A 17281-nucleotide genomic window follows, 5' to 3' on the forward strand; every position below is an offset into this window, starting at 1 on the left:
ACTTTCTTTGTTTAGTAATATTAAGAATTAAGAGCTCAAGTATTTAACCTTATTTAGAAACTCCCTTGGTTTTCCCCCTGGAGTACTGGCCAGGCTCCAGGTGGAACCCAACAGGAGGATGAAATCAGATGTTTCTGCACAAAGAAAGTTGCCACTTATTTTGGCCTGTTGATTTAAAGCTGAACCTGGTTGCAGCGACTTTGGATGCCTCACCTACGGATGGACGCATCACGTAGGGTTTCCAGTTTGTGAGGAAGGGCACTCTAAACTCTCGCTGTATCCAGGGTTCCCTAGCAACTGCGGATCTGAATGTTAGTACTTCTATTAATTAAGTGTGCTATTCCATACTTTCCTTACTGTTTATTTTGTAGTATTTAGTCATATCCTTTGAATATAGGTAATATGGGATGCTTTGTACTTAATAGGGTACCTTTAAGAATTTATTGCGGTGATTGGGAATAGTATTATTGATTATAGTAAGTATTAAAATAGCATGTAGTTGTATAATGAGAAATATTAGTAAATTTATGCTTGTGCAGCCTGCACAAAAAGAAAAAGGGGGAATTGTTGGAGAACGGCTTGCAGAGAGCGAGGCCATAGCTCCCTGCAGAAGTTGGTCCCAGCCACCTGAGGTAAACAAAGGAAAAAACCCAGCATACATTGATGATAACAAGGACTGTTGTGAGAACAAGGAGATAAGTTGGGGCGCATTACGACCTTGGGGGGTGAAGGGAAACAGCCCTGGGAGAGAAGCAGGTTTACAGCTAGGAAGATGTTTATGCATACCAGAGGTGCCACAAGGGGCTGGTATATTATAATGTGACTTTTTAGATGTACCCAATGGCTGAGATATTATAATGTAGTTTCTTTAATGTATCCAATAGAGTTGCAAGTAGTGTATTGTAGACTGCTTATATAAGGTGTGATTTCTATCAATAAAGTTGAAGCTTGCTCTATCATTCACATTGAAGCGGCTGCTTGCTTCCTCTGCCCACCACATGTTCTCACCCTATACTTATTTTGAAGAGGATATGGGCATACGAATACACACACTCACACACCAGGCCAAAGCTCTGGACAAGCCAAATTGCCAGCACTCTGCACCTACTCTTTCACAACACTTAACTTCTGCCAGTTCAAATCTCCAAATAACTTCTCCAGCGATATATCCGCCCAGAAGTTTCTGAGTGAAAGATGAACCCTACAAGTACTCTGGGACAGCAGAAGAATGTTCTTGGACGAGAAAGCAAGCAATGAAGCAAACACAGTACTCTGTCATATCATTATGCATCCCCATGATCCTTTCCATGCCTCCAAAGACAGGGAGATTCCCTATGCAACTGAAACCTTAGAAAAACTTTAAACTAATTGTGGTCGCAAAACCAATGATCAGGAATGCAAAGCAAAATAACCAACTTTTTTTCCAGGATCTTCCCCAGGTGCCACACATACTAAACTCTTACAGACCTTGAGATGATGTTCAGTGAGGGGCTTTGAAGAGTGCTCCCTCCAAAGAAACATCTTCAGAGGAATAAAATTCAGAGATAAACTGACAGTTTCACAGTCAGTTTAAACTCACTGAAATCCCCTCTTTTTTCCTGCCTTAGCAGGGATGCTGAATCACCTTGGCACCATTGCTAACTCACCTCTCTGGCTCAGCCGAAAAGCAATGCAGCAAATGGTTAGGGCATGAATTTTCAGCCAAATGGCAGAGCTCTATCTGGGTGACCGTGTCATCACACATGCTATAGCTAGTAGGAAGGGTGAGACAGGAATGTGCAGTGTGTTTGGGAGGGGTGGGGAGAAGGACAAGAGAGTCAAAGGAAGAAAGACACAGTTCTGTCAGCCCTTTCAATAAAACTGCTTAGATGGCTCTACTCAAGCCATTTGAGAAACCACATCTTACCTATAATCACTGAATATCTTCATACTGACCTTGTGCTACTTAATGGATGCCTGATTTCAGCAGTTCCTTTAAGGCAGCACCCAAATCCACAAGGTTTAAAACAAGTTTAGAGGCTACATCTATGAAAAATAAAACAAACATTTCATCAAGCTTCGGGACATTATTTGTGCAAATCAGAAGATACTAGGCCTGAGGAGTTCCAGGTCAAGACAGGCTCAGAAATGCAGTAACAGTGAACCTCTTGACACAAGCGCCAACAATGTAACAAAAGCTTTGGCAGCCTGCAGAAGAGAAATATAGCAACTCTACCCATGACAGAAGCTCTGAAGCTTTTCTTCCCAACCTAACATCTAGACATTAAAAAAAAAAAAGTTAAAAAAAAAAATCTCCATATAAGCAAGCAGTTCTAAGTCTCTGAGGAACAAGACTGGCTGCCAGATGTGCCCCACAACACTTTAGGAGTCCTTAGCATTTTGAATGAAACAGTTAATTTCTAGATAAAAGTCTCACTTTCTCAGTACCTGTTATTGCGTACTTACAGTGTGACCACTCTGCGAACTAAAAGCTAAAGCACACTATAAAAGAAGAGGCCGTTAAAACACAAGTTAACTTATTAACTTCTATACTCAAATACAGATCTGCAGGCAGAAATGGTGGTGCAACCTGGTCTAGCAGAATGTGCCCATACCCATGGGTGGTCAGACACTGGTCTGGCACAGGTTGCCCAGAGAAGCTGTGGCTGCCCCCTCCCTGGCAGTGTTCAAGGCCAGGCTGGACGGGGCTTTGAGCAACCTGGGCTAGTGGGAGGTGTCCCTGCCCATGGCAGGGGGGGTGGGACTGGATGAGCTTCAAAGTCCCTTCCAACCCAAACCATTCTATGATTCTATGAAAAGTACAATTAATTAGGAACTCACGTATTCTCCAAACCAAAGATAATGCAAAACCATCATGCATACTGATTTATATCTGCTGCAATGTTTTACAACACTTGAGACAGCAACAGGATGCAAGAACTAGCTTAGAGATATGCTAAAGGCCTTCAGAAGGGCTATCACAATTTCAGTATCTACAAATGGAAGAAAACCTGTGCCTCAGTGAAGTGCCATCTACTAATATTTTCTCATGGGGAAGAGCACAAAATTTTAAGAAACATATTCATTTCTCTGTATGCACTGAAATGACAGTAGCCTAGCATGCAGAAAAGACCTATTGAGATGACAGCTTCAGACTTAGATTTTCAAGCATTTCATACCTTATTTAAAAAAAAATCATTTTTCCATCAAGAAGCTAAAAGGAATTGCCATCCAAGACAAACTGATCACACAAAACAAACTAGGGTCCTCTATAGCGCCACATGAGGCAGTGAAATCCTTCTTCAGGGAGTCAAGGTCTGAAAAGACTTACTGATTTTCTACTTCAGACTAAACTCATTCTGAGATAAAGAACACTGCATTAATGCAACTCCTGGCTATACAACACTGATCTTCCCTCAACAGCAAAATTAGAAACAAACATACAACAATTTGTCTTCAGAACTTTTTCTTAACCTGTCCAAAATAGATGGCATTTGATAACCCGCTCTAACAAACTGAAGTATTGTCGAAAAGCCCATTGTCTGTTCAAACAAGCATCAGCAGAGAGGTTCCTGCTCAGTGAGAGGGCAAGCTGTGTTGATCACATAACCAGCTTAAACAGTGTGCAGCAGAAGGACATTAAGGCTTATGTTTCAGATATACAGTTTGAAGAGGAAAGAACAACAAAGAATGAGGATAAACAGGGATTCATGGAGAGAGTTCAGAAGAAAACTTCCCCCCTCCCTCCCACTAACTGCTGAATGTGTATTTTACCTCTCTGAGAGAAACAATCACCTCAATAAATCAGCCAAAGGGATAGGGATTTTTTTTTTTTCAAAACATTTGAAATTTCAGCTTCAGCCACAAGGCAATGGCATCTGTGCACTTTCTCTACATAGTCCAAATCAGATGCTACAAATAAATAGCTAAACTCTACTTCTAGAAAAAGGCAGTTCTTTAAACACACACTGAAGTGTAAGTCAAATCTGAGACACAACTTGCACTTTTTTAGGAAAAGTAACATAGTACCACATAACAGTTCCAGCAGCAAGGGACTCACTAAATACTGTACAACTGCTTCTGCAGAAATGTCTACTTCAACAGCCACAAGACAGAATGCAGATCTTCTACCCCTCACCTTGATATGGAAAGGTTTCTACACAGGGTTTGTTTGTGGTGCCAAAAAAGATGCCAGTATATTAGGAATGGCCCTGCACCTTAATTTTTCCCGAAATATCTACCCAAATAAAACGTTTCTTAAAGAAAAAAAACCAAACCTTCAGCATCAAGAAATATAATAGGACTGAACATAGCTGAGTGACAAAGTTTCCTTCTGACCTAAAGGACGACGCCCCTCAATGTCCTGGTGGCACACTTAACATTCTTTAAAGGGCAGGTTTGACAAAGTAGCTTTTCCAAACCTTTTGGTCAGTGTGCACAGTTATGTTTAATGAGAGTTGGGAGAAAAGCCACATCAGATTTGAAGCAGCTGCAGATAAATCCGTCTAGAAAAAAGGACATGCCTGAGAATTTGTGCACAAAGAGACCAACAGGGAGAGAAAAAGCTGTCTTCTATGGCAGGAGGAGTGAGCCTGTGAGTGCCTGTGCAGAGAACTGCAAAACCACTTAATAACAAGGCACAGGAAACAAGAATGAAACATACCACGCAAGAATAAAGCTGGGAATGAAAGAGATGGTCCTTTAAAGTGCATCTATCCTAGGTTAAGAATCAAACTTTTACATCTTTACTCTCACAATATTTTCAGCAAAAGGTACTCTGCTGACAACAGCTATACTAGCTCAGCAGCAGTGCTGCTGTGACATGACAGCTTGAAGACCAGCAGCAAAACCTGTCCAGCGTTGCTTACCCAGTAATGAATATATCAAATGCAAATAAGATGCAAGCAGCCAGGTCTTCCAGAACAACAATAACTCTTCAGCCTTATAATGCACTCAATCTGTTAGAATACCATTAAATATTTTCAAGAACAAATAATTTTTACCCTAAAACTCAATAAACTTACTCATGTCTTACTGCACAACAAACTATACTGTCTTTGCTCTCTTTATACAGTTTATTTCCAGTATCAGAGATGTGAACAAATATATCTACTAAAATGTTTAACGTGTGAAGGTAACAGATATTAGTCTGAATTTGACTTGCAAACCAAGGTCTCAAAAACTGATGTCACAGGATGGTGAAAAAAAGTTGTCAATGGCCATACATCAGGTGTTGACTTTAGTGGTTTATAATGACCAGTTAGGCGTCTAATCTTTGGTACAATAGACAACTTTACGATAAGAAAAAAAGAAAAAGGTTCTTGTTTCTGTATGTTGTCTACCCTTTATCATACCACTCTCTCTGACTGACTCTCAGAAAGTAAATAAGCTGAAAAAGTAATTAGACAAATTATTAATGGGAAGAATCCTATGGAAGGGACGAGAATACCCTTTCAAATTTCAGAAAGGACAGAAAGCATAGTGACATGCTAAAAAGCATACTAGACAGGGGCTCCTTCAGTGAGGTTGTCTCACTATAATGCAGGACTATGGTTTACAAAAGAATATATATCGAACAAAGAAACTATAAACACAATGCACTCCAAGGGGATTTCCATGTAGGGGAAGAGTTTGCATTTAGGAGCTCTCTAGCACACTAGCAGTATTTGTTGTGTTAGCAAAAGAGAAAAGAAAAAAAAAAAAAGACAAAACAGAAGAATCCCCAGTTTATGTGAAGAACGATGATTCCTCATCACTTAAAGCTTAATCATGGTTTCAAAACGTAACTTAAACCTGCTTTACTTTGCCACTATAGTACTCAGAAATATTCTGCACTTATCAGTTACATGGTTGGTATTATACAGGATAAATGGTGATTAATCAACACTAATATAATTCATTCATATAAAACTTAGGGGGAATCCAGGAAATCAAATAATGGAGGAAGACGTCAATGATTACACAGTAACTACATTAAAGAGACAGGAACAAGTAAAACAGATAGCGATGAATTAGCAAAAAAAAAATCAGAAGTCCCTCCACATTCTTCACAAAGGGTAAAAACAAGACAGGCTCAGGACAAGATTCATAATTGTCTGACAGAAGAGCACAAATGACCCACCTAAATCTACTTCATTTTGCCAAACAACACTGGTAATGTTACTTAGAAAAGCTTTTCCACTAACCCTCCCTCAGATGCAGAAAAGCCATATTCCATGGGCTGCTCAACACCGCTGCAGTAACGTTCCACACAGGCCTTTAATCCCAAGGTTTGCCAAGGACTGCAATGCAGCTTCAATTGCAATAGGAAGCAATTATGACCAAAGTCAACAGTTTTCCTGGGCCTTTTCCCAACCCAGTGTTTATTGTTTTATACAGCTCCAGTCTGGCACACTAGGAGCACTTGTGGCTCATACTGACAGCTGACTGTCCGTATCTTGTGTGAAAGAGCACAGTGACACCTACATGTGCCTATACAGCCAAGCACCTCCCAGTTCCATGGTGAATGTACACTGTACCGTACGACAAAAGGCTTTCATTTTTCTTGCATTCATCATATTTAACCTCAAAGTGCTACAAAAGAGCAGAACAGGGAAAAGCACGGTCCAGCGTAAGCTTACAAAAAGAGGCACCCAAGTAATTTCTAACTTCATTCCTCAGGTTCACTTTCTAAAACCATAAACCAAACCTAGTTAATTTATAACTAAAGAACTCTTAATGCTAAAATTACACATCTGCAGACCTATTTTAGCAGACATATTCTTTCTATCTTGCCTGCTCTTGCTCCTGGGCTCACCACCACCACAGAGAACCCAGCAGTAGATCCTTTACACACTTCTGTTCATTCCAAAGCAAAGTGTATCCAAGTGATGGGAAGCATACTTCACATTTAAGCAGAGGCTTTCTAAGGAATTGAATTCATAATGTCAAGTGAAGTACTTTATCAGAGGAGGTTTGCCATCATTGACACTAGACATCACTGTATTTATTCTTACTTAGTGGCTTTAGAGGCACAATTCCTCTACCCTCCAAAATGACAGTACAAAGACACATTTTCAAGAAGTCACAAAAGCTTTAAGGCAATACATGTGTTGTGCTTTGATGTTCTCAACCTCATATAATTTTTTTTTTTTTCAGTAATACAGTAGTATACATCACTTTCTACAACACACTGATATTTGGCTAGATATGCTCTTCTTCATTGGCTTAAGAGAGACCAATTCTTACTCTTCACTTGATACCTCACCTCCATTAATTACAGAAGAGTAAATGCTTTTTGTTTTGGTACAATGTCTGTCAGACAGGAGAGTCTCCCACAGCTTTGTTCAATGGCTGCAAAAATCTCAGCCTAACATAACAGGGTTTACACAAAGATGCACAAAATAATTAATCTTCTTTATTGAAGACCAATGATACCTACCTTAATTAGGCCTACAGGGCAAGCTAAATGCATTAAGAGGCTGTGGATTTTTAGTGATCTCAGTTATATTAGCTCCTAAAACTCAATATACCAGTCTTTCCAGGATTTTTTGGTAAATCACGCAGCATAGATGCTTGCATCCTTATGACACTTTAGTGCTTAGTTCAAGTTTTCTAATGAAGTTTGATCTCAGTTTGCAGCAACCATTCTTTCAAGGCAAATCCTCCTTCAACCGAGAAATCATTTTAATTAACCTGCTGAATCAAAACAGGAGTAGTAACTACACATTGAAGCCCATGCAGTTTGTGCATGTCTTCAGAGGTGAGAAACTGAATATCCAGACATCCTAGGGCTGTTAGTTATCTCTTCCTTTCAAGCAGGATGGGTAATCTTGGGGTCTTTGAGCAGCCATTTTCCAACCCAGCAGTGTCCTTCATCACCACTGTTGAACAGCTCGAGCTGAACAGCCAAAGCAGGGACCTCCCCAGTTATCTTATCCATCACTTTCAAGTAAGCACACAAGTTGAATCAAGAATTAAAACAAACAAACAAAAAAAAATCTTTAATCTCTTACATAGCACTACAACACAGCAGCTTAAAACGTCTCTTTGGGCCTCTCTTCCCTCAGTCCTTCATGGAGTTGAGACCAACTGTACAAAAATCAACCCAAACAGACCTAACCATGGAAATATGGTGAGCGTTGACTCTAAAAGTTGAGAAATAAAGTATTTTTGAGAAGCCCTTGAAGAACTTCAAATAAGATGGCAAGGGATTTCAGTCACACTAGCTGGGCACCTCCATAACAACTAAATTCAGTGACAGTGATTAAGCATCACTAAGGCAAGAAAGAAAAGCTTGAGATTTCCTCTTCATGCAGAAGACCAGAGACAGGGCAGGCTTTAAAAAAGAAAAAAAAAGAAAAATAAAATAAAAAAAAAAAAAATCACTGTCTTCTTACTTCTCTCATATCTGCAAGATGCTTTCTTTAAGCAGCAGAAGCATTTCAGCTCAAGAAGCAGCCAGAAATTATTATATCTCCCCTATTAAAATACCCATTATAGGGCTATGAAAAAATCAGTGCTAAAATTTATTCTAGTGGTGAAGTCTTCTATTAAACATGACTGAGTCAGCAGGTTCTCAGAAGTAGGGGGACGTTTGAACACAGGCCTAAGAAGGTGCAGATCATTATTAGTACCCCAAATCTAACGTCATATTTTGACAGCAGTGAGAGTATCTCACTTTACATTTCTGTACAGAAAAAAGCAAGTCTGTTTACTGAAGTGAGGACAGAAAATGCACTTCTTAGTATTAAAAAAAAAAAAAAAAAGATCTTTTACATGATAGCAAGTTTTAAAGTCTCAATAATGTTTATAGGACTGAAAACTTGCCAGGCAAACCCACAAAAGTGGTAAGATGAACAGTGCTCTGTTTGCAGTGATTATGCTCGGGCTGTAGGCTTGCTGTATTAACAGACCGGGAAGCTGCCAATGTGCAGTCTCGTCGGCAAGCCACTATATGCATGATGCATCTGTCCTCCCTGGCAGGCATCCAAAACTTTACTGCATCACCCTAATTCCATTTGTGAAAATGCCCTCTTCCCTCTCTCTTTTAAGATTTTTACAAAAGCTTTTGCTATTTCCTGCCTGACGATGCTCTCCATCAATTCCAAGTGGGGGCTGGGAGGGGAAGAAACCACAAAAACACACCCCACCCTACCCCCCCACCCCCAACAATTTCCACAATTTTTGTGTCAAAGAATAAAGCAGACTTTGCAGGACAACTGTATTCTCCCTAATCAGATATGTTTGCTCTTAGGAAAGGGCTAATTTGCATAGGATGTTGGTGCATAAAAGCCCATCCATTCTCAGGATGAATACTAATGCAGCAAGATTTTGTATCTCGACACAAGAAATGAACAACAAAAATTCTTTACTCGCTTTAAATTGTTGTCAGTGCTCTAAATAGAAGTTGTTTGGTTTGGGTTTTCTTATCACAGCTGCCAAATATGATTAACAGAAAAGATCTGAGTAAAAAGTTTCCCTCTATAATATAATCAGATATAAACAGAAAAAAAAAAATTGATTGCAAGGATCAGAAAGAAAACAGGTTCCCAACACTGCAGACTTATCAGCTACATGAATCTAACTACTATATGATTACTGATTACTTGCATTTAGCAAATAATTCACATCTGCGTACTCTGTCACAACAAAACTTTTAGATATTGCAAACTTCAACACTGTCATCAAAAACCCAGACAAAATAATCTCTTGCCCTTCCTCTCAAATCACACTGTCCTGAACTCAGATCCATCAATACAGATTTTTTAAAACAGTGGTAGAGCATACAATCAACTATACTGCATCCCAGTTAAGTCCAAAAAATTTTGCTCCCTCAGAAGTACTGGGATAATACATTTACCTCTTTTGTGGTGGACAAGGTGTTAAACTGCACAATTACCTTTCTTGGTACAATACAAGCCATTTCAGATTATTTTGCAAAACTGGAATGTAACTGGATTCAATTCTTCTCCTCCTTCCAGAATGCATACACAATGGGAGCTGCAGTATAAAGGCAGCCTAAATTTATAGACAGAAAGACAACTACAGAAGGAAGGGGAAAAGGAGGATATTTCCAATACAAGTGATCCAAGTCTCTCAACTTCTCTAGCCATTTTATCCTTTTTACAGGCCCATTTTACCCTGCTTTGAGCCAGTAGCATGTGCAAATTAATATACTGTCCATGACAATGTAAAGTTTGTTTAGCTAAACACTGAAATTTAGTATCAGTCATGATCTCCCATCTCTCCAGAAACTAACTTATTACCATGAGAAAATTTTATATTAAAAGTCTGACCAAAACAATGTTTTATGCTGCTACTTCCCAGAACACTAACAAAGTCATAAAGCTGGAAGTCTCTAGCCCAGACTCAATAAGTCTTTCCAGCCTATTTCCCAGATCTGATGGACATAGGGGATCTTCTGTCAACATTTGTTTAGCACCTAACAGGTGTGCACACAAGGGTACAACGCTGCATCTGATGGATTATGCTAAAATTTCTTCAGCAGTTTCCAGCTTGGCTGCTGAATAGATCTGGAACATAGCCCATTCAATCCACTGTCGTGCAGCAGAGGCTAGAGATGCCTTATAGCAGTTCTTGTGCTTGCCACGCAGAGCCCTGCTTATTCTCTGCAACTGAATTACAGAGAGACCATTTTAGAGTATCCTCTATAGCTAGACACCATTAAGTATATGTCTACATTTTTAGGCATCTGCACTGTACATACTGAGTACTTAAGGTTACTCTAGCTTTGATTGTATCATTTATGAGGGTGGAAACCTAGCTGTATCACAGCAAACAGTAGATCTCCTGCATATCTGAAGAATGAAATCTTGGTGATTTTGCATGGGAACTAGGATGCAGAAATACCATGCCAGGCACTGAATTAAAAGCTAGCTTCCACATAGAAATTATAAAAGCTGACATTATCACTAGACACTTCAGTTGAAAACCTCTCTTATCTACAGCTACAGTCTCCTTTGCATCCCAGAGGCTATCACAGTCAACAGTACTTGGCAGTACATCAAAGCCCAGCACGCAGTTAAATGGGATTTTGCTCCTCTCTAGTTCAATAATGCTGCCTTGTTCATCTCAATGCAACTTGCTGAAGAAAAAGATGCAAGGTCATAGTTAAATAATGCTCATTTCCTGTTCTCAGCATATTTACACTACAGGCTTTACACTGCAGACACACAGCATTAAAAGGATTCACAGTAACCCATTACACACGAGCATAGCAAACAAGGGAACAAGGGGAGTTCACAGGCTTCGATGTACTAGGCGGCCTTATTTTGAAATGCACTGCTTAAAAAAAAACCAAACCCACACAAACAGAAAAAGCAAAAATGGCTTCTGCCCCTCTGTGCTTGCAATTAAGAAACAGATAAATACTTAAAAGAACATCACCAATTTGCTCACTTATCAGCTGATATATAGAAAACCACAAACACTATCTCTCTCAATGACTAAGCTGTAAGGTATAAACTGAACACCAGCAAGGGTCCCCTTATGGGAAGAAGAAACGCTGCTACATCTTAGCTGTTCAAAGCAGAATCCAATACTCAGTTTTGGTGCTATATAGATATCTAAAGCAGCCATCACACAAAGAAAAATGCACAACAGCAAGTTTTAGACTAAAATCAAATTTATCCCACACTGGTTTTAAGATTATATGCTAACCTCTTCCTTTAGAAACAGAAGTAAATTAAAATCAAGGGAATAAAAATCTAAATCCTACCTACAGTTAAGACAGAGTAAAGACTTGAGGCATATACACATGGATACAGGTGCAGCTAAAGTTTAAAAACCAGTTTGAGGGCATACAGTAAATTAGCGGCAGAGAACAGTGTCCATACTTCTCTGCTTCAACCCATAGCAGCATAACTCCCTGTGTTTACAGGCGAACTCCAAACAATCATATGGTTAACATCTATTTATCTAAACTAGAAAGCCTTGTTTTCCATTTCAGCTACAAAGGTAAATAATATAAGCTCAAAACATTAGCAGGAGCAATGCCCATCAAGAAACAGCAAGACAACAAAGATGCTTATTAATGTTGATTTTAACACTACAAAACCCCAAGTGTGGGCTCCTTCCTGAAGGCAGTGAGTAGCAGGATTTATAACATTATATGAGAGCCTAGAGAGTCAGACAATCAAATTTTCAGAAGTGTCTCTGTATTAAGAACCAGGAAAGTGGATACCTACGATCTGGAAAAAAAAAAAAAAAAAAAAAAAAAAAAACAAACCTCTTACTAGATGACTTCACCTTTAAAAATGATCAGAGGTGTGCTGTCATCTTCAAGTACCTCGATGGATTGAATTTCCAGTCACAACTGCCACTAAATTTGTACCACTGATTCCTCAGAAGGCACTCAAGACCAAACTGGGTTTGAGGGTTGCTTTTTGCAGGGTTTTGATGTTTTTCTGAAGTCTAGGTCTCAGACTTCAAATACTAAACTTGTGTTGACTAAACCACTACAATAGCCTAAAGTACATAGTAGGCTAAAGTTGTATTAAGACCATATGCACATGTATTCTCGCAGGTACACTCTACAACAGTGTTAATTGTTACTTATTGATTTAGCATCTCTGTAAACTGCTTGACACGCTGAACTTAAATACCAGAATATAGGGCAGGGCTTCATCACATAGTACAGCTTTCCTTAAAATAGAAGAAATCTTTTAAATTGGTAAAATTTAAATGCCAGAAATGAGACACACGGCACCTCAAAGCAGTTGCAGAGGAAAACTTTTACTTTACCTGGGGTGGGAGTGTTGGGGTGGAAACCAGCACTTTTGTTTCAGATCTGTTTTTAATTACACATTTGCTTTACTTTGCATGTATCAATTCTCAAGACTTGACATAAAAATTAACTTAAAATCCACAACAGAGGTACATTTAAGACAAAACAAGGCCATCTATATCCCATCTAAATGGCCAAGTTCGTTCTGCAACCTCTAAATCTAAAAATGTATTTGGGGAAGAAACCTAAATGAGTCACTGTCTCATTCACTACTGTTTCTATATAACTGGTATTGACCAAGGAACGATTCTTGCTTTCAGTGCACCGGAGTATTCTGATAACTAGTCTAATACACTCAATATAGCAGTACAATGGCTTAATTAGTCAGGAAAAGGAGTGGCTGATTCTCATTTCCAGAAGATCCTTAAGATTAAAAAAAGAATAGACAGCACCACACTTCAGTTCGTATCTCCAACTGCTTAGCTTTTTCATGCCTGTTTCACAAAAGAGGAGACTTTTCTGTAAAAAAAAATGTTTATGTCGATGACTAGGAACTAAGAGAATAAAATATCTGTACCAATTTTAACTATATCTGTACCAATTTTAACTATATCTCCCCTAGGAAGCAAACAATCGTAAGTATGTGTCTACTTTCTCTGGAGAAATTTCTCTGCTTCAACAGCCAAATCTAAAGTCCTTTCTCTTCCCCTAATGACTCAACGCAGTCTTTTCACAAGTACATATGTTATAATAAATAGCTATACTACATGCAGTGACTAAGATTATCCAAAGTGTCTTAGAGCAAAAAGCTGCAAAATTGTTTTACAAAATCAGACCTCTGGCTCTTAAAATGAAAGTGATTGTAAGCCTGTCAGTCATAATCAAACAAGCAAGAGTTCACATCTCTTATAAAAGAATGATTTGGCCACAGGCAGTTTATATTACAGTAAGCAGGGAAGGAAGTAAAGAGCTTTCAGCTTTGAAATCTAATTATTAATTTCTTGCTATTTGTAAGAATAAAATAAGGTTCCGATTCAAATCTGGAGAAAGAAGCCCTGACAAGGTAGCTTGCCGTCTGTGCCTTTAGTTATCTTAAGAGTCCATTTGGATATATGAAATAATAGAAAATGCTTCCTCTCCAAATACAGTTTCCAGGGATTGCTTCCTGCCATTAGTTTTCTTTTAAGTAACCCTATTGTTAGCAAAAGCAAGAAGTTTAAAAAGCACAAACAACAAATAAGGTCATGGTCCTATACTCATCTGTAGCAAATGAGTAAGACTGGAAAACTGTAGGTATGAGATATTTGACTCTCCTTTGCACTTCTGAATCTCTCTCCCACTAAATTCTACCAGAAGATTGCACTAGATCTTTTGCTTCAAATGCTGGCTCAGTATTTTAAGGGCACATTTACCTCTGTTACAAAGATAAGCAGGTAAGGAGAACATTTGCTCTTCAGACAATACCATTTCCTCAAGCGAGTGCCGTGAGTTCCAGTTAGAAACACATATGAAGGTCTAACCCATAAATGGAAATGACTGTTGTCCTCAGGTGCTCTCTGGAATCTCTATTTCCATCTAAATATAACCAGAATCCCAAGAGGAAACCCTTCAAACACAGTCCTTGACTACCAAAAGAAGCAGTTTTCTTACACAGAGAGGAGCAACAAGTGAAAAGCAAACTCTCCAAACACCTTAGTGGATGCTAATCCAAATAGTAGCAATAATGGCTACTTTGGGAGATTTGACATTGTCCCACTCCAGTCTTGTTCCAAATCAACCTACAATGACCTAAGTAGTTCTGGGTGTTGCACAATTCCTGGATCAGGCAAAAATGCAGAATTCATCCTCATGCAATGCCAGCACTGACACAGATCAAACATGCAATCTAATCCCAACATACCCAGTGACTTCTCTTAGTAATTAAGGATGCTGCGTGCACCTAAACAAGGCTTGGTGCTACCCTGAGGGCAGTGATGGATATATGTCACTCAGCAGCTTCAGAAGTAACAGGACTTGGATCCCACTTCCAGAACCATCTGCCAACCCACAGAATTATGCCAGAGCCAGATCCCTCACAAACCTTCTGAAAAACAATGGCAATGCATACACTAGATGGTGGGTAATGCAGGATAGCCCAATATGTTTCCTGGGCAGTTAGGCTCCATGAATAACCTCCAACTCTGATACCACCTGCAAGCTAGAAAACAGATTTCCTCTCTCCAAGGTGGGGGAAGTCATTCTTGCACAATCAAAGATCCAGTGAAGAAGAACCTTTCTAATTTCACTAGAGCTCTACTAACATACTTGAGATATCAACCAACAGCACGTTTGTTGCAAGACTCTGCTCCCCAGGTGGAGAACAGCATGTCTTCCTCTTATCAATTACAGCTACTCCTGAAGAGATGTTAAATGTCTCTCTGAAGGCTAAGAATTCAAAATCTATTAATGATAATGATTCCTGTGGTAAAAAAAAAAAAACAAAAAAAACAAAAAAACCCCAAAACAACCCCAACAACCAACACCAAAACACAACCACCCCAAAGCACAAAAACCAAAAAAAACCCCATGAGAATTAACACTCAAACATCAAAGCAGTGCTAGGCCTATTTTATTTTGATGTGAATTTCAAAGATGTGCTACTATTAGTTAATGTTCGCCCTGTGGTTAATGACACGTCATGCAATATACCACCAACAGTAAGAAACAAGTGCAACACTTCTATAACAACAAGATGTGCTACCTCTATAAGCCATATTAAGACAGATGTGGGTGCAATAAACTTCTCATTTGCAGAGAACAGCTTTATTATCCCGTAAAAATGGGAACATCCTATGGCTTACTAAAAAGAGCCATAGGCTGTTTGCCTATCAATCTGACAAGCAAAATTCTTTCCTGATCTTCTGGATATTTATTAATCTGGTTCTGAGGTTTCACAATCAAGTTCTCACAGTTTAGCAAGTACACATCTGCTGACCACACACACTCACTCAGTCTGGAGGAAAAGCATGAGTAAAACTTAGTTGCTCAAGTCTCACAGAACAGATCTGAAGTAATACATTTTAATGTCACATTTGCAATAAGCTCCAGGCTTGAAAATAGGGAGGTACTATGGATCAGCTGATACTGTATCTCAAGAAGTTACTGCATAAAACACGATGTGGAACTCTGAGACTGGGTTGAAAGAATCCCAATTCCAGATCCCGTGAGAGAGATATCCTAGTGCTTCACAGTAGTGTGTAAGCTCTTTTCTGAAGAGACTCTTTTGCAGTGTCCGCAGGCTGCGTGGTGATTAACTATGTGGGTGAAAAAAGTCATTGCCCTTAGATTTTCTTCATAATTCGTCCTAAAAACGTCCATGTCTTACTTGCGCAGCTGGCTCCAGCCTCTTGTGCAAATGGGCCAGATTAGCACAAACTGCTCATTTTCACCTTTCGCTCCAGCCAGGCGCATCCGGGCAGCAGGAGCGGGAGCGCGCTGCACTCAAAGGAAGAGCTCCACCTGCGGACCAGATGGAGCAGATCTCTCCAGCAGGGGAGCAGTAACGAGCATCTGGGAGCAGTAACCTCTCCCATCAGCACAGCTGGATCCAGAGCAAGACCCATCAGCCCACCACACTCAGCCCCGATCCCAGGTGGGTGCCACCCCAAAAAAGGCTTTGCCACAGGGACCAAAATAGCCTTATTGATAGGAAAGATGAAGATGCCTTTCCTCCTCAGCACATGTGCTTTGCACAGTTTTGTGGACACACAGATCAAAAAGTCAAAAGGTTACAAAAATACATTTTAAAGACTTGTTTGAAGAAAATAAGTTGATGGCCAGTATGTGCTTTCTAGACTTGAGGACTGGCAGTACTGCCAACATGAAGTAGTTAGCTACAGTCCTCAAGTTAGAAAGAAAAGGAAGAACTGACATTTAACACAGAGTAAATTCTGAAGCAGAGATAAAGAACAACTGTGTAGTATTTTTATACTGTATATCAAGAGCTTCTGCAGCCTGATACACAGCCCGGTTGTGGAAAGACACGGCATTTAACATTACCTTTAACGAAGATCTCTGCACGTTGAAGTTCCCCAATCACTGCCATACAACAGTATTTCTGATGCTATATGCAGACTAACGATTGCAGCTACGCTCTGAAAACACCACCTCCCTCCAGGACCCTGCACATTATTTACGGCAAACGCAGCAGGAACTTTTATGAAACAGCAAGTGAAGTTCATGCTTACCTCGGAAGATCTTCAGAGACATAGTCTGTTCGTGGAAAGGGCCACCTAAATCATTAGGCTTCCCGTTTTATCTTTCGGTAATTTTCAGAAAAGATGCTAACAGCCATATGCGCAGTAGGACGGCACACCATCGCTGTGAGAACCATTAAGCGACCAGACCCAGAACCCCCAACGTAAAGAGGATTTGAGGTTTTAAAAACCATGTTTCCTCACCCCTAGAGAGCCGGGCACGCGAACGCTCTCACACCGGAGTTGCGGCCGCTTCCCCGCAGCGGCAAACCAAGGGCGCTGCCGTGCCAGGGCCCGCCTCGCCGCCCCCGCGGCACCGGCGGCCGCCCCGAGCACCCCT

General features: G+C 39.9%; 1 protein-coding gene across 5 annotated transcripts in view; it reads right to left on the bottom strand.

The window, feature by feature from the left end:
* The window catches only part of LOC113483084 (dynamin-3-like), a 196710-nt gene that overhangs the window by 167549 nt on the left and 11880 nt on the right, over positions 1-17281 (bottom strand). For all 5 annotated transcript variants that reach the window (XM_026854334.1, XM_026854335.1, XM_026854333.1 and 2 more), the window contains exon 7: positions 10551-10556. In XM_026854334.1, coding sequence (XP_026710135.1) covers positions 10551-10556 — 6 coding nt within the window. The remainder of the gene's footprint in view (positions 1-10550; positions 10557-17281) is intronic.

The sequence above is a fragment of the Athene cunicularia genome (assembly GCF_003259725.1).
Source record: "Athene cunicularia isolate RWA chromosome 8 unlocalized genomic scaffold, athCun1 chr8_part1, whole genome shotgun sequence".
NCBI lineage: Eukaryota > Metazoa > Chordata > Aves > Strigiformes > Strigidae > Athene > Athene cunicularia.